General features: G+C 45.4%; 1 protein-coding gene across 2 annotated transcripts in view; it reads left to right on the forward strand.

The window, feature by feature from the left end:
- The window catches only part of RAD51 (RAD51 recombinase), a 42,903-nt gene that overhangs the window by 8,885 nt on the left and 8,722 nt on the right, over positions 1-25,296 (forward strand). For both annotated transcript variants that reach the window (XM_008268782.5, NM_001082024.1), the window contains 4 exon segments: positions 204-341; positions 8,403-8,520; positions 11,988-12,079; positions 22,094-22,188. In XM_008268782.5, the coding sequence (XP_008267004.1) occupies positions 204-341; positions 8,403-8,520; positions 11,988-12,079; positions 22,094-22,188 (443 nt within the window).

A 25,296-nucleotide genomic window follows, 5' to 3' on the forward strand; every position in this document is an offset into this window, starting at 1 on the left:
TTAATATACATTGTATAGTGCTAGTTTCAAACTATTGGTTTTGATAATTTGTCATTGTAACTTCATGAGCAGGGTCCACTTCTTAAAGCTGTTGCATATAATGCAAGTTTTAGATACCTCTGTTAGGTGGGTAGGGCACATTGTATCCATGTTAGATAAGAGAACCAAATCTTAAATTTATCCCTGGCTTTCTTCACTTACAGCAATGTGGCATAAATGCCAATGATGTGAAGAAATTGGAAGAAGCTGGATTTCATACTGTGGAGGCTGTTGCCTATGCACCAAAGAAGGAGTTAATAAACATTAAAGGAATTAGTGAAGCAAAAGCTGATAAAATTCTGGTGAGTACGGTTTATGTGACCCAGGGAGGCACTAGAGGGAATAGTACAAAGGGTGTAGCAAAATCTACCTCATTTCTCCAGTCAACCTGTTTAACAAATTAAGGTGTTTTGTTTTGTTTTGTTTTGTTTTTTGTGGACAGGCAGAATGGACAGAGAGAGACAGAGAGAAAGGTCGTCTTTTTTCCGTTGGTTCACCCCCCCAGTGGCCGCTGCAGCTGGCACGCTGCGGCCGGCGCACCGCGATGATCTGAAGACAGGAGCCAGGTGCTTCTCCTGGTCTCCCATGCGGGTGCAGGGCCCAAGGACTTGGGCCATCCTCTACTGCACTCCTGGGCCATAGCAGAGAGCTGGATAGGAAGAGGAGCAACCAGGACAAAATCTGGCACCCCGACCGGGACTAGAACCTGATGTGCTGGTGCCGCAGGTGAAGGATTAGCCTATTGAGCCGCGGCGTCAGCAAATTTTTGTTTTCTTGAGATTTATTTATTTTGGGGTGGCACTGTGGTGTAGCGGTTAAAGCCACTACCTGTAGTACTGGCATCCCATATGGGCATCAGTTCAAGTTCCAGCTGCTCCACTTCTGACCCAGGTCTCTGCTATGGCCTGGGAAAGCAGCAGAAGATGGCCCAAATCCTTGGGCCCCTGCACATGTGTGGGAGACCTGGAAGAAGATTCTGGCTCCTGGCTTCGGATTGGCCCAGCTCTGGCTGTTACGACTATTTGGGGAATGAACCAGTAGTTGGAAGACTTTTCTCTTTCTCCCTCTCTGTAACTGCCTTTCAAATAAATCTTTAAAAATATATATTTATTTATTTCAAAGTCAGAGCTACAGAGAGAGAAAGGGAAAGACAGAGAAAGATCCTCCATCCTCTGGTCCACTCTCCAAATGGTGACAATGGTCAGAGCAGGGCCAGGCCGAAGCCAGGAGTTTCTTCCAGGTCTCCCACACTGGTGCCTGGGCTCAAGCACTTGGGCTATCCTCCACTGCCCTCCCAGGCATACCAGTAGGGAGCTGGATCAGAAGTGGAGCAGCCAGAACTCAAACTGGTGCCCATAGGGATGCTGACGTTTTACTCACCATGCCATAATGTTGGCCCCCAAAATAAGTTTTCTTACTTTGTATATAACTCCTTGCATGAATTCATAATTTCTTTAGAGTTGTATTATCATGGGATTTGATATAAATAACTGTCAAATTGACTACCAGTTTATACTCCCACTGTTAGTGACTGGTGTTTACCTTCTCTTTTTTTTTTTTTTTTTTTTTTTTTACAGAGTGGACAGTGGGAGAGAGAGAGAGAGAGAGAGAGAAAGGTCTTCCTTTGCCGTTGGTTCACTCTCCAATGGCCGGCGCACCGCGCTGATCCAATGGCAGGAGCCAGGTGCTTCTCCTGGTCTCCCATGGGGTGCAGGGCCCAAGCACCTGGGCCATCCTCCACTGCACTCCCTGGCCACAGCAGAGAGCTGGCCTGGAAGAGGGGCAACCAGGACAGAATCCGGCGCCCCGACCGGGACTAGAACCCTGTGTGCCAGCGCCGCAAGGCGGAGGATTAGCCTAGTGAGCCACAGTGCCGGCCAACCTTGTCTTATTAGAGATTATGATCTCTTATCTTAGAAATATTCATTAGTATGAAATTATTAAAACAGTTTAGTAGGATTTTACTGATAAAATGTTCACGATACAAGAACAAAACATTTAGGAGTGTATACATGGGTGTGTACAAATATATTTGATTTTTGCTTGTTTTTTAAGTATTTATATGAGAAACAGAGTTCCTATCTACTGATTCACTCCCCCAGATAGCCGCAGTGGCTGGGGTTGGGCTGGGCTTAAGCCAGGAATTGTATCCAAGTTTCCTACAAAGGTGGCAAGAACACAGTTAACTTCAGCATTGCTGCTGCCTCCCAGGGTTTGCATTGGGAAGAACCTGGAGTCAGGAAGCCAGAGCCAGGAGGTGAACCTGGGCACTCCAATGCAGAATGCAGGTGTCTTAACCCTAAGCTAAATTCTTGCCCCTAATTTTTGTTTTCTTGAGACACATCTGATTTACTCCCCAAAAGCCTACAGTAGTAAGGACTGGATCAGGATTGAAGCTAGTGTCTAGGAACTCAATTCAGTTCTCCCACATGGGTGGCAGAAACCTGCTGTGGAATGAGAAGGCCATGCCAAGGTGGCCGCTGGCAAGTGAACCTCAGTTACTCAGGGATGGCTTTGAATCCCACCTGGCAACAGAGCCTGCCTGGCAACAGGCTGTGATTGGATGGCTTTGAATCCCACCTGGCAACGGAGCCTGCCTGGCAACAGGCTGTGATTGGTTGGGGCATAGACAACCCCTTGACCGGACTGGCTGGTCTTGCCTATATAAGATGTTGTACCAACTGAAATAAACGAGTCTGCGGGCTGCTTGCCTCAAGCCTGCTTTCACCTGACTCCTGGGGTCTGTGTGGTGACTCCCTGCCTCTTGCCCCCACCATGCTCCACTGCAACATTGTTGAGAAATCAACTGCAACAGAAACCTATTTAATTGAGCCATCACCACTGCCTCCCAGGATGAGCTCTCAACAGGCAGCTGGAACTAGGAGCCAAAGTGGATACTGAACCCAGGTACTTAGATGTGGAGCCAAGGGTGCCTTAACTGCTGGATGAAAGCTCGCACTCTGATTTTTGTTTTTTACTACGTGTTTATGTTTAGATTTATGTAAAGAAAGTACATGGGAGAAATTGAGTAAGATATTAATGTTGTTATTATGGGGTGATAAGAATGTGAGTGATTTTTATTTTTGCCTTTGTTTTCTGAAGTTTTTACACTTTTATTTTATTTGAAAGGCAGAGATAGGTCAAGAGACAGAGATTTCCTGTCCTCTGACTTGCTCTCCAAATGCCTGCAACAGTTGAGGTTGGGTCACGCCAAGGCCTGCATATGGAAACTCACTCTGGGTCTCCCACGTAGGTGGCAGGGACCCAACGACTTGAGCCATCAACTGTTGCATCCTAGGGTGCACATCAGCATGAAGCCAGAATTGAGAGTGCACCTGGGCATTTGACCATGGGATGTGAGTGTACCAAGTAGCATCTTCACCTCTGTGCCAAATGCCAACCCTTGTGTCTTTAAGATTTATTTACTTGTTTGAAAGAAGAGTTACAAAGAGAGAAGGAGAGGTAGATCTTACATCCATTGGTTCACTCACTGAATAGCCACAACAGCTGGGGCTGGTCCAGGCTGGAGCCAGGAACTCTATCCAGGTTTCCCACGTGGGTGCAGGAACCAAAACACCTGGGCCACTTTCACTGCTTTCACAAGCACATTAGCTAGGGAGCTGGATCGGAAGTGGAAGTTCCTCCAGGATAGGAACCAGAGCCCATCTGGGATGCCAGTGTTATAGGTGATGTTAGGGTTTTCAACCACGACCGAGAACGACAACCAAGACTACGCTGAGTAGAGAAAGAGTTTTATTAGGGCAAAGAACTGCCAGGAGCAGCCTCAGAGGGAGAGGAGCTCAGGGCTCATGTGTAATGCTGGGGGCTTTATAGGGAATTGGTGTCAAGGGAGGGGGCAGATAAGTGGGAGATGAGTTGGAGCGGCCTAACAAAGGGATGTGGGATGCAGGCTGGAGCAGTTGGAAAGGGTACCAGATATCAGGAGACAAGATGTCCCTGAAACAGGGAGTTTCTGGGACTGCCTATAGCTGGGGTAGTGATAGGTACCAGGAGGCACAGGATGTTTCCCTGATTGATAGCTGGGAATTGTGGGAACGGTGAGGCTCTCCAGGTGCACAGCACCTTTGTGTTTTTGTTTTCCTGATGCCAGGAAAGAGTGGGGGAGATGTCTTGATGTCCACACCCATGTGGATTCAGGGCTCTCACATTCCAGTCTTTTTGTTATAGGAAGTAGCAGCTTCCTGCTGAGGGGGCGCAGAGTGGGTTTTAGGCCAGGCTAGAAGGTGGAGTATTCATTTATGAGGTTGATGGGAGTGGCTGGTAGCTGTAATATCTCAGTAGCATCTGGTTAAATGTCTGGGCGCTGATGCTCCTGATTCAGTCCTGTATGAAGTGGAGTAGGCATGGGGCAAAAAGAAGTATAATACTGATGGTTATTACAGGTCTCAGAATCAGGAGAAGCCAAGGGAGGAGAGAGGCTAGTGGGCCCCATCCTTGCTGCCCTGGAGTCTCCTGTTGTCACTTAGCAATATGATCTCTAAATTGTTGTGCCATGTCTCTGACCACTCCAGATTTATTAGTAAAAAAGCAGCATTGTTCTCCCAGAAATACACATGTTCCCCCTTTCTCTGCTAATAAAAGATCTAATGCCCTTCTGTTCTGGAGGGCTACTTCAGCTGGGGAGTCAATCTGGTCCTGCAGATTTATAATGCAGGCTGCAACTTGTTCTAGCTCAACATTCATGGTGTTTGTTAGCTGTTGTATCTGAGTAGCACCGTGCGTTAGGCCAGCAACCCCTGTACCCACTCCTGTAAGAACGCCCAGTGCCGCTAGGAAAGGAAGGACAGTTATATCCCTTTTAAAGCAGGTGTTTTGAAAAACTGGTATAGGAAAAGATTGGTCTTGGGGCACAACAGAGACCTCTGGGAGGTAATTCCAGTAATTGTACTAGAATGCAGGTATCAGTAGCATTAGGCGGCAGGCAGCAGAACAGGGAGCTCCCACACTGGAAGAAGTGGCCTCCAGTTAAGCAATCCCCTTTAGTTACAGGGGTCGTGGAATTGTAGAGTGGAGTTGGAAAAAGGATTAGAGGACAGTGGGTCAAGGGATGTGATGAGGTTAGATTGAAACACTGATATAGGCCTTTTGGGTGAGGGAGATGTTAAGGGAGACTGCCTCATTGGTGGGTGAGAGAGTAGAGTTTATCAGGACTTCATTAGTTGTAAAGGAAGGTTACAGGGTGGAGCAAATCAAGCAACCATCAGCCAGAGAGTTGTTGGATGAATTGAGGAGCTGGTCGATTGAGGAGACATGAGAGCCAGTCAGGGCACCGAAGGTGAGGTGGTTTGGGTCTTTGTGGGAGAGGTGATAAGGGTCACCATTGAATGGTTACCTGTGAAAAGTTTTTTCCCAGATCTTTGAGCACCTTCTTAACCCTAGCAGCTTCCTGTTGTTGATTAAAGTCCTGGCGCCCTTCCCCAGCGCTATAACCCCAGTGAGTGGTTGGTGTCATACAGACCTTTGTTCCGGGGATTTGTTAAAGCAGCCACTTCTGAGAGTTCCACCAGGACTGGCAGTTACCTCAATTACTGGTGATCCAGTGAAGGAACATTGGAATGGTTGTTTTTTGGAGTCATAACACAGCTGAAACGTAGCTGAGGCAGGAGCGGCACGTACATTTAGGAAGGGAAAGGGCTGAGGTGAATGTGAGGAGCAGAAAAAGGCGGTGGAGAGGGATAGGGTGCATATTGATACTTAGGGAATTGTTATTCAGGGATTACAGGAAGGGGTGATGATCTGGTGATCTTGATCTTGGTGGGACCCACCTGTTGGCAGGAGTACTTGTCTGTTGTAGGATGTGTATTGGATGAAGTGGAAATCACAGCAGCAGGTGCCTTTTTAAGCTGAGAGATGTATCCAGGAAGGATGTTGGAAATTGTGGCAGCAGTCAGAGTAGTGAGGACCACCAGGTGTGGACCTGTCCATCTTGGCTGTAGAGCCTGTGGATGAGAATTTTTGAGAAAGACCCAGTCCCCAGGTCTGATAGTATGGATAATAGGATCAGAGTGAGGTTGGGGAAGACCCTTGTTGGCATGTTCTCAGAGGAGTTGTCTTAACAGAGTGAGGAATGGGTAGATAATCTTGGGGATGGGGTTGGAGAGGAGGAAGGTCTGCTAAGAGAAAAGGCCGTCCATACGTGAGTTCAAAGGAGCTGAGAAAGATGGGAGCGTAAGGAGTGGCTTGGTTGCAAGTTAGGGCCATAGGGAGAAGACGGGTCCAGGGCAGGTGGAGTTCTTAGAGAGATGAGTTTGTCTGCTGTGAGGTAGTCAGGATTGCAGTTAATGGAAGGAGAAAAGACAAGTTGGGAGAGAAGGGAAAGAAAGATAGGGAGAAGTGTAACTTGGTGAGGATCCTCGACCCAGTAAGAGAGTAGGACAGGAGAGCATGACTAAAAAACTATGTGTAACCGGAGACCCAAAGATAGTGAATGGAAGTGGCCCTGTGGTAGGTGGCTGATGAAGCCGACCATCAATGCCCGTAACTCAAATATGGGAAGGGAAGGTCTGCCCATTATGGGCCAGCAGGACCAAACAGGTAGCCCGCGTATTGATAAAAGATAAAGGCTTAACTGCTACCTGGACAGTTACCCTGGGTTCCTCGGAGGTGGTGGCTATGGTCGTGGAAGGGGCTGAGGTCCCAGGGCTGCACCAGTCATCTGTAGCCAGTCCCAGAAGATCGCCAAGGCCCTCGGGGAGGAGGGAGTTGGACGATTGACTGTCTCTGATGGTGCAAGGATGGGCAGTCTACCTCCCAGTGTCCCTCACCACACTATGGGCAGGGCCATAGCAGAGGACCAGGTGTGGGGCAGTCCTGTGCCCAGTGTCCTGTGTTGTCACACTTGAAGCACAGGCTGGGAATGTCCATTGTCTCTGGTTCATGGTTCATCTTCTTGGGAGGAGACCACAGGACAGCTGCCAGGAGCTGGGACATTTTTGCCCATCTCTGGAGGCCCGGTCAGCCTTTTCTTGTTCCTCCCCTCTTTTTTTTTTTTTTTTTTTTTTTAAAGGTTGTGATATTGACTAAGTCAGTAGGGCTCCCTAAAATCTATGTGTTATCCCTCTCTAGACTTCATTTTTTTAATGTTAGAAAAAATGCTGCAGGATTTTCTCTTAGGCCTTGTCAGAGCTTTGTTTCATCAGATTTATTTATTTGAAAGGCATTTGAAGGTATTTGAAACCAATTGTTCAGTTTCAAAACATTTCTCATGTGAAGTGTTCACTAATAAAAATAAAGTGACACTTGCTGAACCTGTCTTTATTTCCATGGAACAAACAACATTTCTTTTTTTGGCAATAATTCTTCTGGCCTTATGGGATCCAGTAAGGACCCCAGGAAAATATTAGCTGGTGGCAACAGACCTGCCTGTGTATGAACACCTACCACAACCCACTTTCTGGGTTATGATGCCTTTTTTTGGTTAAAATTTATTTATTTGAAAGAATTACAAAGAGAGAGTGAGAGAGAAAGATCTTCTATCCATTGGTTCACTCCAAATGGCCACAATAGACAGAGCTGGGCCAGACCAAAGTAGGAGGCTGGAGTTTCCGGATCTCCCACATGGGTGGCAGGAGCACAAGTACTTTTGCTGCTTTCCCAAGGAGCTGGATTGGAAGTGGAGCAGCTGGGACTCAAATCAGTACCCATATGGGATGCTGGCATCACGGGTGGTAGCTTAACCCACTATGCTACAATGCCAACAATGCCAGCCCACCCACATGATGACTTTTTTTTTTTTTTTTTTTGGAGAGGCAGAGGCAGAGAGAGAGATCTTCAATCCTTCAATCCGCTGGTTCACTCCCCAAATGGCCTCAACGGCTAGAGCTGGGCTGATCCAAAGCCAGGAGTTTCCTCTGGGTTTCCTACATGGGTGCAGGAGCCCAAGGCTTGGGCTATCTTCCACTGCCTTCCCAGACCATAGCAGAGAGCTGGTTTGGAAGTGGAGCAGATGAGTCTCAAACTGGCACCCATATGGGATGCCAGCACTGTAGGTGGCAGCTTCACCTTCTATGCCACAGCACCAGCCCCCAATTACTTTTGAAAGAGAAATCATTCTGGAAATTTTGTTAGATATTTTTCTCTTTTCCCTGGTTCTTGTTTTACTAATAACATTTGCACATTCCTAATATGAAAATCTAAAACCAAAATATTCCATACCTTTTTGAATGCTAATGTGACATTAAAAAGGTTTGAATTTTGGAATACTTCAGATTTTCACGTTAGGGATGCTCAACCAGTAAAGTCTGCAGATATTCCAAAATCTGAAACACTAATGGTTCCATGTATTTCAAATAAGAGATATTGAACCTGAGTTTTTATTGATTTAACATTTTTATTTTTCTCAGACTGAGGCAGCTAAATTGGTTCCAATGGGTTTTACCACTGCAACTGAATTCCACCAAAGACGATCAGAGATCATACAGATTACTACTGGCTCCAAAGAGCTTGACAAACTACTTCAAGGTATGTTAATCCCTTACCCTGTATTGTGAGCTCTAGCTATAAAAACATGTAGGCCATCAAACAAAACTAGAATATTTGCATAAGAGATTCATGTAAGGGGCTGGCATAGTGGGCAGTATAGTGCCTCCTGCAATGCTGTCATCCGTGTGTGCCTAATCAAGTTCTGGCTACTCCACTTCTAGTCCAGCTCCCTGCTAGTATGCCTGGGAAGGCAGTGGAGGGTGGCCCAATTGCTTGGGTCCCTGTGTGGGAGACCTGTAAGAACCTCCTGGTTCCTGGTTTTGTCCTGGGCTTGTCCCAGCCATTGCAGCTATTTAGGGAGTGAACCAGTGGATGGAAGATCTCTCTCTCTCTCTGTGTCTCTAACTCTGCCTTTCAAGAAAATAAAATTAATCTTGTGGCACCAGCATCCCATATAGGCACCGGTTTATGTCCCAGCTGCTTCTCTTCTGATCCAGCTCTCTGCTTATTGTCTAAGAAAGCATTGGAAGATGGCCCAAGTGCTTCGGCCCCTGCACCTGTGTGAGAGACCTGGAGGAAGCTCCTGGCTTCAGATCAGCCCACCTCCGGTCATTACGGCCATCTTGGGAGTGAACCAGCTGATGGAAGACCTGTCTCTGTCTCTCCTGTTCTCTACCTCTCAAATAAACAAACAAAATCTTAAAAAAAAAAACAAAAAAAAAAAAAAACAAAAAAAAAACACTTATTTTTAATCTCTTTAATGTTGTATTCCGAGAATAAGATTTCTCTGTCTAAGGAAATAACTGTAAATTTATGTTTCTCCTCTACCACAAAGTTAAGAAATATGACTGGTTACAACATTCTGTGTTTGAATACTATTTATTGTACAGTACAATAATGTTTAGGACTATGAGGAACGCTACAGTTTTGAACTTTTGGGAGCATACCTGTACTAATTGCTACAAAGTTAGTTTTGGTTCTTTACCCTTCTGTACCTATTAAATTATTCGCATTTTCTCCTCCTTGGGGGGTACAAAATAGCATGGGTTCAGGAATTATAGTCAAATTTGAGTGTTAGGGGCTGGTGTTATGGTACAGTGGGTTAAGCCACAGCCTTGCCATGCCAGCATCCTATATATAAGCACCAGTTCAAGACCTGGTTACGCCACTTCCAATCCAGCTCCCTGTTGGTGTGCCTACGAGTGCAGTGGAGGATGGCCCGAGTACTTGTGTGCCTGCCTCCCGTGAAGGAGACCCAGATAGATTCCAAGTTCTTGACTTCAGCCTAGTGTTGTCCTGGTCTTGCAGCCAGTCGAAGAGTGAACCAGTGCTTAGAGGATCTGTTTCTCTGTCTCTCCTCTTGGTCACCCTGCCTTTCAAATAAATAAACCTGGATGTGAGGGTGATCTAGCTGTGACATCTGTCACCCCATTGATCGCCAGGGTTGATTCGACTGATCTGGCTGGCTAGGCAGGTGTCCCCTTCCTCCCTCACCACTCCATGTGTGTCCTTCCCAAAGCTGCGCACTTGGTCGAAGAGGATGACCTTCCCCACTAGAGGAGGACCGGTTTTCGGTCAAGGGTATACAAGTAGCTGTGCTCCCCTGCTAGAACCTCCAAACAAGCTCTCAAATAAATAAACCTACAAAAAAATTACATTAGCTCTCCCTATATTCTTCCTTCTACCATTTACTGTCTATATTACATGATGAAAAGTATTTGTTATTTATAACTTTCTTGTCAATGGTAGCTTAATAATTTGCAATGGTATTAGCTTTTCATTACTACAGCAAAGTAGTTGAGGCACACAACTTTATAATAAAGAGAAAAAATTATTTTACTCCAGTTTTGGAGATTTAATTCTGAGATGAAGTGGATTCATTGGTTTGGCCTCCTATGAGACTGTCAGATAGGAAGGATAAAGCTTGTGTAGAGGAATGATTACTTGGTAAGCCAGGAAGGAGAGTAAGTGGCTGGGCCCAAATCAGGCTTTTTTGAAAAAGAGAGACAGAGTCAGTGCTGTGGCATAACAGGTAAGGCCACTGTCTGCAGTGCCCACATCCCATATTGGCACCAGTTCAAGTCCCAGCTGCTCCACTTCCAATCCAGCTCCCTGCTAATGGGCCTAGGAAAGCCACAAGGATGGTCTAAGTCCTTGGGCCCCTGCATTGTGTGGGAGATCCAGAGACATCTCCAGGCTCGTGGCTTCAAATTGGCCCAGCTCCAGCCGTTGCTGCCATTTGGGGAGTGAACCAGTGGATGGAAGATCGATCGATCTCTTTCTCTTTTTCTCTTTCTCTTTATCTCTCTGCACCTCTCTGTAACTCTGCCTTTCAAATAAATCTTTAAAAAAAAGATACAGAAACATCTTTCATCTGCTGGTTCACTCCAAATGCCCACCACAGCCAGGACTGGGCCACATAAAACCAGAAGCCTGGAACTCAATCCAGGTCTCCCTCATGGGTGGCAGGGACCCAAGTACTAAAGCCATCATCTTTGCCTTCCAGGATGCCCATTAACAGGAAGCAGAGCTGGGACTCAAACCCAGGCACTCTGATATAGTATGCAGGTGCCAAGCAGCATCTTAACTGCTGTGCCAAGTGCCTACCTTCTAACCCAAGCTTTTTTATAACAGTCTTCCTTGAATTACTTTCTGAGGGCACAACCCCACAATGACCTACAATCTGTCCTCTCACAACCTTGGGATTTAAATATCTGCATAAATAGAGGGCTAAATCATTCAAACTATAGCAGTTTTTTGGGGTTTGTTTTAGATTTCATTTATTTGAGAGACAGAGCTACAGAGAGAGGGAGAGACAGACAGAAAGGTCTTCCATCCACTGGTTCACTCCCCAAATGGCAGCAACAGCTTGAGCTGGGCCCACCCAAATTTAGGAGCCAGGAGCTTCTTCCATGTTTCCCACATGGGTGCAGGGGCCGAAGCACTTGGGCCATCTTCCACTACTTTCCCAGGCCATAAACCAGGAGCTGGATTAGAAGGGGAGCAGCCAGGATACAAACTGGCGCCCATATGGGATGCCAGTGTTGCATACGGCAGCTTAGTTTACTTTGCCACAGTGCCAGCCTCCAGAAGTACAGTTCTATGTTGTGATTGTGGTCAAAGTTACATGAAGCTGCAAATACAATAACATTGTATAGAACTATAAATCTACACAAATGAGTGCATATGAAACTAGGAAAATCTGCATAATCTCTGGATTGTACCAATGTCAATTTTCTGGTAACAGTGGTATACTGTAGTCATGCAAGATGTTAACATTGGAGGAAACTAGATGACAAGTGTGCAGAAAGAACTTTTCTGTACATTTCTTTGCAGGTATCTATAAATCTATAATTTCAAAATAAGTCTTAAAAAATTATTGCTCATTGGAAATTGGGTTTCCAAATTATGTAAGCATCTTTCTTACAAGCTCTGAGAATATTTCTGTGATTTTACTTTGTACACATTTGTATTTTTCTGAGAAGTGTTTCTTACCGCTCATTTAGGTGGAATTGAGACTGGATCTATCACTGAGATGTTTGGAGAATTTCGAACCGGGAAGACCCAAATCTGTCATACACTGGCTGTAACATGCCAGGTGAGCTGCTGGGGACCTGGGTAATCAGATCAGCTAGAATTAGCTGATTCTTGACGTTTGTAAGCATCTGTTGGGATGTATGTAAAAGGTACTTTCTCTGTTCTTAAGGATCCTATAGCTGTTTGGAAGATACTTGTACTGTAGAATTCTTCTACCTCATAGAAGCTTCCAGATCTTTGATTCCAAATACTTTAACATCTAATAGGCATCTCTGGGCTTTACCTGCTCTCTTCTTCAGTCTAGGATTTAACTCATCATCAAAATCAATCCACTGGGGCTGGCACTGTGGTGTAGCTGGTAAAGCTGCTTCCTGCAGTGCAGGCATCCCATAAGGGCGCCGTTTGAGACCCAGCTGCCCCACTTCCAATCCAGCTCTCTGCTATGGCCTGGGGAAGCAGTAGAAGATGGCCCAAGTCCTTGGGACCTTGCACCCACGTGGGAGACCTGGAAGAAACTACTGGCTTCGGATCGGCGCAGCTCCAACTGTTGTGGCCAGTTGGGGAGTGAACCCGCAGATGGAAGACCTCTCTCTGTCTCTCTGTTGCTGCTCTCTCTGTGTAACTCTGACTTTCAAGTAAATAAATCTAAAAAAAAAAAAAAAAAAAAATCCACTACAAATACTTCAGTTAACATACCTTCTTGAAAAGATGCCAACTTTGGATGAACTCCATGTTATTACTGCCTGTACCCAAAAGCTAATCATAATGGGGAAAAAAATCATACCATAAAACTGACTGACTTCATTTTAAATTCAAGATGACAGACTTTAGATTAGCATTTACTACAACTTGAAAAATCTGATGAGTTCTAGATACTTGTTCCCACTTAATTCAAACAACTGTCTCATATTTTTGTTCTGCCTCCTCAAACCTTCAGCCATCACTCAGCCAGTGACCTAACCTGCTGTTCATATCAAATCTATAAATCCCATCAGCATTGTATCCATCTATTCTTATCTTGGGTTATAATGGAGAAATTATCCCTTTTCCTTTCACAGGCCCATTCTGCCAGTGTGATCTGGTTACCGTCTTCTGCCACTCTTCCATTTTCTGTTCTAAATCTGTTAGATTATCTTCACTGGTTTGCAGATATGCCTATTATCTCTTCCATTAGGGAAAAACTTCCCAAACCCCTTCATTTATTTTTCCTTATGCTCCCATTCATGTGTGAATTCAACTCAAGTGTTTAATCTCGTATTGCATTTAAGTAGCTAATACGGGCATCAACCAAGACTTCAGAACTTGGGCTCTTGAAAGTTTCATAAAGGTGGAGCCTATAACTGGCTTGTTCCCTGCTATATTGCTAGTGCTAAGTCAGTGCTTGGCACTCAGTAATACTCAATAAGTATGTGAATGGATAGAAGTAATAGAATAGATGGTCTAAGGCATGCCTGAGAGATTTTTGTTGTTGTTAAGATTTGTGTATGTATTTGAAAGTCGAGTTATAGAGAGGTGCAGAGAGAGAGAGAGAGAGAGGTCTTCCATCTGCCGCTTCACTCCCCAGATGGCTGCAACAACCGAAGCTGCACCAATCCGAAGCCAGGAGCCAGAAGCCTCCTCTGGGTCTCCCATGTGGGTGGAGGGGCCAAGAACTTGGGCCATCCTCCACTGCTTTCCGAGGCCATTGCAGGGAGTTGGATCAGAAGTGGAGCAGCCAGGACCCAAAGCAGCACCAATATGGGATGCCAGCACCGCAGGTGGCGGCCCTACCCACCACACCACAGTGCCAGCCCCCTGATACATTGTTAAGTGAATGGTATAGAGGAAGTATCTTAAATATTTTAAGGAAGAGAAGAGAGATTGCTAGAGTAAATATGGACTATTTTATGGAGAAAAGATACTGGACCTGTGTTGCAGTTGATTTCTCAACGATGTTCCAGTGGATTCCTTTCTGAGAGGAGGAGCGTGGTGGGGGCAAGAGGCACAGAGTCACCACACAGACCCCAGGAGTCGGGTGAAAGCAGGCTTGAGGCAAGCAGCCCGCAGACTCGTTTATTTCAGTTGGTACAACATCTTATATAGGCAAGACCAGCCAGTCTGGTCAAGGGGTTGTCTATGCTCCAACCAATCACAGCCTGTTGCCAGGCAGGCTCTGTTGCCAGGTGGGATTCAAAGCCATCCCTGAGTAACTGATGCTCGCTTACCAGCGGCCACCTTGGCATGGCCTTCTCATTCCACCACAGACCTGGAGCATGAGCGGATAATTGACCCTGAAGAATGCTAAATTGGCCGGGGCTGGGGGGGTGGGGGGTGGGGGTGACGCAAGTTGTGAGTATAGAAGTTAAAAGCATTTATTTATGGAATGGGTTGAACAGGAGTTCAGAGAATGGGGAGGTATAATATATGAGAACACAGTGAATAAACCTATTTGCCTGGTTGTGGGAAAAAGAAATGTTGTGGGAGACAAACCTTAAAAAGATACATTAAGACCATATTTTGGAAGGTCTTCAGTATAGGTAAATTGAAAGTTTTTTCTGTAAAGAGTAGGGATCATTTAGTTTTCCTACAGAACAGTAGCATAACCAAACCATTTAAAATATCCTGGGGGCAAGCATTTGGCCTAGCAGGGCAGTGGTTCAAATGCCCTTATTTGGGGCAAGTGTGTGGCACAGCAGTTAAATCGTCACTTGGATGCCTATATCCTATATCAAATTGCCTGCTTTGAATCCTAGCTACTCAAATTTCTTTTTCTTTCTTTCTTTTTTTTTTTTTTTATTAAAGATTTATCTATTCATTTGAAAGAGTTACGCAGAGAGAGAGAGCGAGAGGTCTTCCATCTGCTGGTTCACTCTCCAATTGGCCACAACGGCCAGAGCTGTGTTGTTCCGAAGCCTAGAAGCAGGAGCTTCTTCTGGGTCTCCCACACGGTTGCAGGGGCCCAAGGACTTGGGCCATCTTCCACTGCTTTCCCAGGCCATAGCAGAGGGCTGTATTGGAAGTGGAATAGCTGGGACCCAAACTAGCGCCCATATGGGGGATGCCAGCACTGCAACTGGCGGCTTTACCCTCTACACCACAGCGCCGGGCACTCTTCTATTTCCAATCCAGTTTCCTACTAATGCACACCCTGGGAGGCAGTAGGTGATGACTCAAATATTTGAGTCCCTAACACCCACCTGGGAGAACAGGATTGAGTTTTTGACATGGCTTTGGCCTGACTCTGCCTTGACTGTTGCAGACATTTAGAGAGAGAACCAGCAAATGGGAGTGCTCATGGCACTCTGCCTCCCTCTCATCTTCTCAAAAAAGAATCTGGAAGAGACCTGTTGAATAGATTGAAAGAAAATTACCAATAAAAATATCCCTCAGCCCAAAAAATATTAATCTGATATTTAGGCAGCGGATAGTGTTGTGGTGCTGAAGCCAGGAACCAGTAGCTCCATCCAGGTCTGCCATGTGAGTGGCAGGGCCCAAGCACTCGGGCCATCTGCTGCTGCTTTCCCAGATGCATTAGCAGAGAGTTACATTGGAAGTGGAGTGGCTGAGACTTGAACTGGCACCCTTGTAGGATACTGATTGTTGCAACTGGTGGCTTAATCCACTACACCACAGCAGCATACTCCAAATGCCATTTTTTTGAGGTAGAATTCTGATTCTTTCAGGAATGAAAGTTTATCTCCTGTTTTTCATACTTTTTATCTCTTTCACTTGTCGTTTAGTATTCAGTGTTTGATCAGTTCACTGATCTTTTCTTTGTAGCCCAAAACGTCACCATAAGTCTAGTGAGATAACAGTTGGGATTTTTTTTTTTTTTTTTTTTTTTTTTTTTTTAAGATTTATTTATTTCGGTCGGCGCCGCGGTTCACTAGGCTAATCCTCCACCTTGTGGTGCCGGCACACCGGGTTCTAGTCCCGGTCAGGGCGCCGGATTCTGTCCCGGTTGTCCCTCTTCCAGGCCAGCTCTGCTGTGGCCAGGGAGTGCAGTGGAGGATGGCCCAAGTACTTGGGCCCTGCACCCCATGGGAGACCAGGATAAGTACCTGGCTTCTGCCATCGGATCAGCGCGGTGCGCTGGCCGCAGCGTGCCGGCCGCGGCAGCCATTGGAGGGTGAACCAACGGCAAAGGAAGACCTTTCTCTCTGTCTCTCTCGCTGTCCGCTCTGCCTATCAAAAAAAAAAAAGATTTATTTATTTATTTGAAAGGCAGAGTTACATAGAGGCAGAGAGAGGGAGAGAGGTCTTCTGTCCACTCGTTCACTCCCCAAATGGCCGCAGTGGCCAGAGCTGCGCCAATCTGAAGCCAGGAGCTTCTTCCAGGTCTCCCATGTGGGTGGAGGGGCCCAAAGACTTGGGCCATTTTCTCCTGCTTTTCCAGGCCAAAGCGGAGAGCTGGATAAGAAGTGCGGCAGCTGGGACTCCAACCAGCGGCCACAGCACTGGCCCCCAAGTTAGGATTTCATTATCAAGTAGACCGAAGCCATTACTGTTTCCTCGTAAATAGTCCTGAGGAAGAAAGTGTGTGTGTAGGCTTGAGGTTGGGGACAGGGGAGAGGTGTGCTGGAAAATTTTTAGGGTAATAAGGGAGGAGGCATTGAGAAGAGGAAAGGTGATGATAAGCCATACCTATTACCTGAGCACCATTTGAAATTTGATACCTAAGGAAAATAGAATTGTTTAAAAGAGCCTGACATGGGTCGTTTGAAATGAAGTATGACCTTTTTAAATAGAAATGTTTTCCCTATGTTGTTTTGAGAGGGATTCATGCAGAATAAACATTTAGAGTATAGTATACATTATCCCCAGTTGCCATGGCAACTCTGTATATCATAAGTAATCTGGAGGTGGCTGAATAATAGATTTTTTTATTTTTCTGAGAAAAAATTTTAATTCATTAAAAATAGAAAGCATTATATTTTGCCAGTCTAACCTGGAACTATAGGTATAGAAGAAATGTTAGGTTACTACTTAGTTCTAAACAGTATTTGCCCTCATTGTTTAGATGTTTTCAACTAAATGAATTAAAACCTCCACTATATTGAAGTTCTAATAGTGAGGTTAAATAAAGCTAAGAACTACAGATAGATTATAAAAATAAACAGCCCATGCTTATTCAAAGTGCTAAATAACTTTACAAATCTGAGATGACAGTTTAACCTAAGTGTCAATTTTACTTTATTTTAAAAGAATAATTTATTTAGTTGAAAGGCAGAGTGACATGGCATGACAGATACCTTCAATCTGCTGGTTCATTCCCCAAATGGTTGCAACAGCTGCTGCTGGGTCAGGCCAGAGCCAGGAGCCAGGAATTCTCCTCAGGTCTCTCGCATGAGTGGCAGGGGCTCAGACACTTATGTCGTTGTCTGCTGCTTCCCAGGTACACTAGTAGGGATCTGGATCATAATGGGGGACTTATATCAGCGCTCCAGTGTGAGATGAGGGCATCCCAAGTGATGGCTTAATCTATTACAGCACTGGCCCAACAGAAGTACCAGGTTTTTTTTTGTTTTGGTTTGTTTGTTTGTTTGTTTTAAGATTGATTTATTTATTTGAGAGGGAGAGAGAGAGAGAAAGGTCTTGTCTCTGCTGGTTCATTCCCCAAATGGCCACAACAGCCGGAGCTGCGCCGATCCGAAGCCAGGAGCCAGATGTTTCCTCCCAGTCTCCCATGCGGGTGCAGGGGCCCACCATCTTCTGCTTTCCCAGGCCATAGCAGAGAACTAGACCAGAAGAAGAGCAGCCAGGACTGGAACTGGCGCCCATATGGGATGCCTGCACCGCAGGCAGAGGATTAACCTACTTCTCCACAGCACCAGTGCCGAAGTACCAGTTTTAAAAGCACATGTCCTGGGGCCAGCACTGTGGCGTAATGGATTAAGCCTCCACCAGCAACGATGGCATCTCATATGGGAGCTGGTTCCTGTCCCGGCTGCTCCTCTTCTGATCCATCCCTCTGATAATGGCCTGCAAAAGCAGTGGAAGATGGCCCAGATTGGACCCCTGTACCTACGTAGGAGAACTGGAAGAAGCTCCTGGCTTTGGATAGGCCCAGCTCCAGCCATTTGCAGCCTTTTGAAGAGCGAGAAGCACCTGTCCTTTGACAGAAATTTATTTATTTATTTATTTTTTTGGACAGGTAGACAGAAAATTTTGTCTTACAACAGAATGTTTCACAGATGTCCAAGGATAAGCGTAAAAAGATTTCATACCGTAGCATTATTTATATGGTAACAGTGAGAAACAGCATGTGTAATTATAAAATAAGAAAAAGATTTAAATTTTGGTAATTTTTTAACATTTATTTAGACAGCTGACTTCATTTTTTCCCCACCCAATAACTTAAATGGAGGACACAGTGTAGGGAACAAAGTGTGCTGGAGAACAGACTTCTGTGAGCCTTGGGCTGCGACTGGCCTCGCAGTGTCCTGGGACTTTGTCTACTCCCTGCTGTCATCTGTCTATTTATGCTGTGGCCTCCCTCAGCCCAAGAAGGTCCATCCACTTGGGAAAGAATCCCCTCTCTTAATAGCACTAAAGGTACCAAAAGGTGGAGGAAGGTGAACCTCATTCATCTTATTTTCTGGAGACTTAGCCCCTAGAGTGTCTAGAATTCCTCCTCTCCAAGGAATTGGGTGTCTGCTTGACCAAAGGTTCTGAATCTTTCTCTTTTTGCTGTGCACATGTTGTTTGCTCCTTCCATGCAGTGTTACCATGATAGATTTTTATCTACCAATTTGTCAAATGATATAATTTCTGCCTTTCCGAATTAAGAAAGCCTTCCAGATGGTGAATGTTGTGTAGCAGGTTAAACTGCTGCTTAGGATACCTGCATCCCATATTGGAGTACCTGAGATCAAGTCCCACCTCCTTTTCCAATCCAGCTTTTTATTAACTTGCCCCTGGGAGGCAGAACATGATAGGTCAAATGCTTGGGTCCCTGCTACTCATGTGGGAGACCCAGTTGAAATTCCTGGCTCCTGGTTTTGCCCAGGATCAGTCCTGGCTGTTAGCATTTGGGAAGTAAACCAGCAAATGGACAATCTCTGTCTCCCTCCCTCTGCCTTTCAAATAAATTTAAAACAATTTTTTTAAACCTTCTTTATAAAAACAGAAAAAATTTCAGAGTGCTTTCTGTGTATTAGGCATTCTTTTTTTCCCCCCAGAGATTATTTATTTGAAAGTCAAAGTTACACACAGAAAGAGAGGCAAAGAGATAGAGGTCTTTCATCCACTGGTTCGCTCCCCAATTGGCCGAAATGGCCAGAGCTGTGCTGATCCAGAGCCAAGAGTCAGGAGCTTCCTCTGAGTTTCCCATGCGGGTGCAGGGGCCCAAGGACTTGGGCCATCTACTGCTTTCCCAGGCCACAGCAGAGAGCTGGATCCGAAGTAGAGCAACTGGGACTCGAACCAGCGCCCATTTGGGATGCCAACACTACAGGCAGCAGCTTTACCTGCTACGCCACAGTGCCAGCCCCCAAATTAGGCATATTGCTAAACATTTTTGCGAATCAGTTAATCTTTAAGACAATCCTATATGGTGGGTTTTACCTACATTTTGCAGAAAAGGAAACAGAATAATCTCAAGGTCACATAGTAAGCAATAGAAGCACATAAAAGTTGTGTTTATATGAAAACGCATAGAAAATACCTAGGAAGGGTGCTGGCGCTGTGGTGTAGTGGCTAAAGCCACCACCTGCAGTGCTGGCATCCCATATGGGTGCCAGTTCAAGTCCATGCTGCTCCACTTCGATCCAGCTCTCTGCTATGGCCTGGGAAAGCATCAGAAGATGACCCAAGTCCGTGGGCCCCTGCATCCATGTGGGAGACCCGGAAGAAGCTCCTGGGTCCTGGCTTCAGATTGGCCCAGCTCCGGCTGTTGTGACCTTCTGGGGAGTGAGCCAGCAGATGAAAGATTTCTCTCTCTCTTTTTTTTTAAAACAAGATTTTATTTATTTATTTGAAAGGCAGATTTACACAGAGAGAGAAGGAAAGGCAAAGAGAAGAGGTCTTCCCTCTCTGTAACTCTGCCTTTCAAATAAAAATAAAATAAAAAATTTTTTTAAGATTTATTTATTTTTTACTTGAGAGTCAGAGTTACACAGAGAGAGGAAAGGCAGAGAGAGAGAGAGAGGTCTTCTATCCGATGGTTTACTCCCCAATTGGCTACAACAGTCAGAACTGCGCCGATCCGAAGCCAAGAGCCAGGAGCTTGTTCTGGGTCTCCCACGCGGGTGCAGGGGCCCAAGGACCTGGGCCATCTTCTACTGCTTTCCCAGGCCATAGCAGAGAGCTGGATAGGAAGAGGAACAGCCGGGACTAGAACTGGTGCCCATATGGGATGCTGGTGCTTCAGGCCAGGGCGTTAACCCGCTGAGCCACAGCACTGGCCCCTATAAAATAAATTTTTAAGAAAAGAAAAAAAAAATACCCAGAAGGATACATCTGGGAGAGGTGGTGAGTGGTGGAGAAGAACTTTCAGTTTTCATCCTATACTTCTGTATTTGAGTTGTTTGGTTTTTTTTGTTTTTAAAGATTTATTTTGTTTATTTGAAAGAGAGTTACAGAGAGGTAGAGACAGAGAGAGAGGTCTTCCATCTGCTGGTTCACTCCCCAGATGGCAGCAATGGCCAGAGCTGCGCTGATCCAAAGCCAGGAGGCAGGAGCTTCTTCCGGGTCTCCCACATGGGTTCAGGGGCCCAAGGACTTGGGACATCTTCCCCTGCTATACCAGGTCATAGCAGAGAGCTGATTGGAAGAGGAGAAGCGGGGACTAGAACCAGCGCCCATATGGGTTTGCCGGCACTTTAGGCCAGGGCTTTAACCCACTGTGCCACAGTGCTGGCGCCTGTTTGAGTTTTTAATGCAAGCATGTAGTTCTTTATATAGTTTTGAAATTTTTTCCCTCAAATATAAGAAAGAAAATTTGGTGGCTGGCACTGTGGTATAGAAGGGTAAGCTTCTACCTATAGTGTCATCCTGTTTGTGTCTCTGTAACTCTCCTTTCAAATGAAAATAAACTTTTAAAATAAATAAAACAAAGAGCTAAATTGAGAGGGATCTTCCATTTGCTGATTTACTCCCTCAGATGCCCACAATGGCAGGCACTAGGCCAGGCTGAAGCTGGGAACTTTTCCCTGGTCTCCTGCATGAGTGCAGAGGCCCAAGCACTTTCCCAGGTGTGGTAGGAGGGAGCTGGATTGGAAGTGGATCAGCCAGGACTCCAAGCAGCATCCATGTGGGATGCAAGTGTTGCAAGTGGCAGCTTTATCCCCTACACCACAGCACTAGCTCCTTCTTGCTCACACTTTAAACTTGCCGTTGGTGGTCCTGGGGCATTGACAAGCTCCTTGGTAATACTCAGAATTGTGTGCAATGAAATGAAGTGTAAATTTGCTGTAGACATGCTATAATTAATTGTTTATTGGATCAGGGTCCCCTGTTGATTAAACCAAAAGTAAATGGCATTCCAAATGTTTGTCCTCTTCTTCATCAGTCTTTAAGATTTATTTATTTATTTACTTGAAAGTTGGAGTTACACAGAGAAAAGAAGAGGCAGAGAGAGAGAGGTCTTCCATCCTCTGGTTCACTCCCCAGTTGGCCACAATGGCCAGAGCTGCACCAGTCTGAAGCCAGGGCAGGGACCCAGGGACTTGGGCCATCTTCTACTGCTTTCCCAGGTCATAGCAGAGAGCTGGATCAGAAGTGGAGCAACTGGGACTCGAACTGGCTCCCATATGGGATGTCAGCATTGCAGGTGGCCCCTTCCCACTATACCATAGAACCAACCCATTCATCAGTCTTGTATTGACATGCAGTCATTTCAGAATGTTGTCACCTACTTGGGACAATATTTCTAAGCATCCAACTGACAAGACTCTAGTTTTATGTGCTATGAGACTCAATGAGCTTTGTGTCTGCTGCTAGCTGTATTTCTGTTAAGAAGGGAGTACCTCCTGCCTACACTTGAGTGTTATTTTCAAGTGTTTTTTACCCTTAGCCATATTGAAGATGGAAGACACTTGACCAGCTATGTCAGAAATGTAGTGTTGATTTCCACTGTTCTTTTTGTTCTCTCTAGCTTCCCATTGACCGAGGTGGAGGTGAAGGAAAGGCCATGTACATTGATACCGAGGGTACCTTTAGGCCAGAACGGCTATTAGCAGTGGCTGAGAGGTAGGTTACTAAATTAGATGAGACTGTATGTCACACTTGTCATTCTAGTGATTACCTGGGTTGGTTGGCTAAAGAATGTCTCTTCTGTTATTCTACATTCCAGAATTCTATGAGGGAGCTTCAGAAAGCTCATGGGAAATTGGCATTCTTTTCATTCCATTTTGCTATGAACTTGGAATACGTTCGTGCCTTTGACTGCATTTTTGGGTTTGTGTGTATGTGTATGTGTTTTTGTTTTTCAGAAGAGTGAAAGATCTAAATGCAAGAGTTATAACTATAAAAGTTTTAGAAGAAAAGTTTTATGTGCCTTTAAGTGGCAAAGATTTTTTTAGATACAGCCTCAGAAGGAAATAATAAATAAATAAGGAATAATTAATGGATTAAAAAGTCATTTTGCACTTCATCAAAATTAAAAACTTTTGTACTTTAAAGGATACTCTCAAGGATTTAAAAAGATTTCCTCAAGAATGTGAGAAGGCCGGCGCCACGGCTCACTAGGCTAATCCTCCACCTTGCGGCGCCGGCACACCGGGTTCTAGTCCCGGTCGGGGCACCGGATTCTGTCCCAGTTGCCCCTCTTCCAGGCCAGCTCTCTGCTGTGGCCAGGGAGTGCAGTGGAGGATGGCCAAGTCCTTGGGTCCTGCACCACATGGGAGATCAGGAGAAGTACCTGGCTCCTGCCATCGGATCAGCGTGGTGCACTGGCCGCGGCAGCCATTGGAGGGTGAACCAATGGCAAAAGGAAGACCTTTCTCTCTGTCTCTCTCTCTCTCTCACTATCCACTCTGCCTGTCAAAAAAAAAAAAAAAAAAAAAAAAGAATGTGAGAAAAAGTTTGCAATAGCATGCAGAATATATAAAGAACACTTATGGCCTAACAGTGAAAAGAATACCCAACTGAAAAACGAGCAAAGAACTTGAACAGTTTTCTAAAGAGTGTATATAAATGACAGATAAATGGATGAAAAGATGGTCAATGTCATTAGGCATCAGAGAAAAATAAAATTATAGGTATCATTTTATACCCACTGGGCTAGCCATAATGAAAGATAGTAAGAAATGTTGGGGAGGGTGTGGAGAAACTGGAACCCTCATGATTTGCAAGAGTATAAAATGGTGCCAAGTCATAAAACATGTCCTCAAAAAAGACTTGTACAGGCATGTTTATAGTGTCAATGCAATAGCCCCAAACAGGAAACAGCCCAAATGTCCATCAGTAGGTAAATGAATAAGTAGAATTTATCTATAGAGAGTAGAATTGTGGTTACTGGGGGTAGGAATGCAGAGTAACTGCAAATCAACTTGAGAGCTCTTTTAGGGTGATGGGAATGTTCTAAAATTGGATTGTAATGATGTTTGTACATCTCTGAAAATATATTAAGGAAACTTCAGTAAAGCTGGTGAAGAATTTGAGTTTCTGTATCCCCCAATACAGCTTTCAAATAAATTTTCAAAATTGTTTTACCTATTTTGCCTGGCCTCGGGTCAAATGGTTAATTTGACCACAAATTTTACTGATGCTCAGTGAATAAATAGAATTTAATTGCATGTTGAGATGTCACATTCAAGTTGGAACCTGCCTAAATTGCGAATATTCTCGGGGGCTGGCGCCATGGCTCGCTAGGTTAATCCTCCGCCTGCACCACTGACATCCCATATGGGCGCCAGGTTCTAGTCCCGGTTGCTCCTCTTCCAGTCCAGCTCTCTGCTGTGGCCCAGGAGGGCAGTGAAGGATGGCCCAAGTGCTTGGGCCCTGCACCCCATGGGAGACCAGGAGGAAGTGCCTGGCTCTTGGCTTTGGATCAGCGCAGCGCCGGCCGTAGCGGCCATTAGGGAAGTGAACCAATGGGAGGAAGACCTTTCTCTCTGTCTCTCTCTCACTGTCTGTAACTGTACCTGTCAAATAAAAAAAAAAAGAATATTCTCTAGTTTTATGATTAGTTCACTTTCCTTTCCCCTTCCAGGTACTTAGACCATTTTCTGCTGCTTTCCCAGGTGCATTACCAGGTAGCTGGATCAGACGTGAAGCTGCTGTATCTCAAACCACTAATTCATATGAATGCTGGTGTCACAAACAGTGGCTTAACCTGCTGTGCCTCAGCACTGGCCCCCAGAATACACTTTTTGCTTTTTTAAGATTCACTACGCACCATGGCGTAGTAGGTTAAGCTGCTGCCTGCAATGCTGGCATTTCATATGGGCGCCGTTTCGTGTCCTGGCTGCTCCTCTTCCAATCCAGCTCTGCTTGTGGCCTGGGAAGGGCAGCAGAGGATGGCCCAAGTGCTTGGGCCCCTACACCTATGTAGAGGACCCAGAAGAAGCTCCTGGCCCCTGGCTTTGAATCTGCCCAGCTCCAGTCATTGTGGCCATTTGAGGAGTGAACTAGTGAATGCAAGAGCTTTAATTTCTGTCTCTCCTTCTCTCTGTAACTCTGCTTCTTAAATATGTAAATCTTTAAAAAAAAAAAAAAGAGAGAGAGAGATTCTGGCATCTCAGGTGGAGGCTTAACCTACTGTACCACAGTGCCAGCCCCCAGAATCCACTTTTTTTTAAATCTGTCATTTTGATCTTTTTTTTTTTTTAAAGATCTATTTATTTGTTTGAAAGTCAGATAATGGAAGCGAGAGCGATCTTCCATCCACTGGTCACTCCCCAGATGCCTGCAACAGCCAAGCAAGGGAGGCCAGGAGCTCAGTCTGGGGCTCCCGCATGAGTGAAGGGGACCCGAGAACTTAAGCCATCACCTGCTGCCTCTCAGGGTAGGCACTAGCTGGAGGCTGGAATCCAAACCCAGGTATTCTGATAAGGAATGCAGGCATCTCAGGTGGCTACTTATCACCTGTACCACAACACGCATCCCTCTACTGTGTTTAATTTTATGGTTCTGAGAAAATCATAAGCCCTCTTTAATAATTTCGATTCATAACTGAACACCCTCACTAGTTAATTTTTTGCCATGCCTGGTTGAAGAAGTTTAACCCACATTCAGGTTACTGTAGCTCAGGGATTCCCAGAACATGGTCCTCAGAATAGCTGCAGTAGTATCACCAGGGAAGTTATTAGAAATGCATTCTCTGGCCGGCGCCGCGGCTCCATAGGCTAATCCTCC

Source organism: Oryctolagus cuniculus, chromosome 12, assembly GCF_051225735.1.
Source record: "Oryctolagus cuniculus isolate XC-2025 breed Fujian yellow rabbit chromosome 12, ASM5122573v1, whole genome shotgun sequence".
Classification (NCBI taxonomy): domain Eukaryota; kingdom Metazoa; phylum Chordata; class Mammalia; order Lagomorpha; family Leporidae; genus Oryctolagus; species Oryctolagus cuniculus.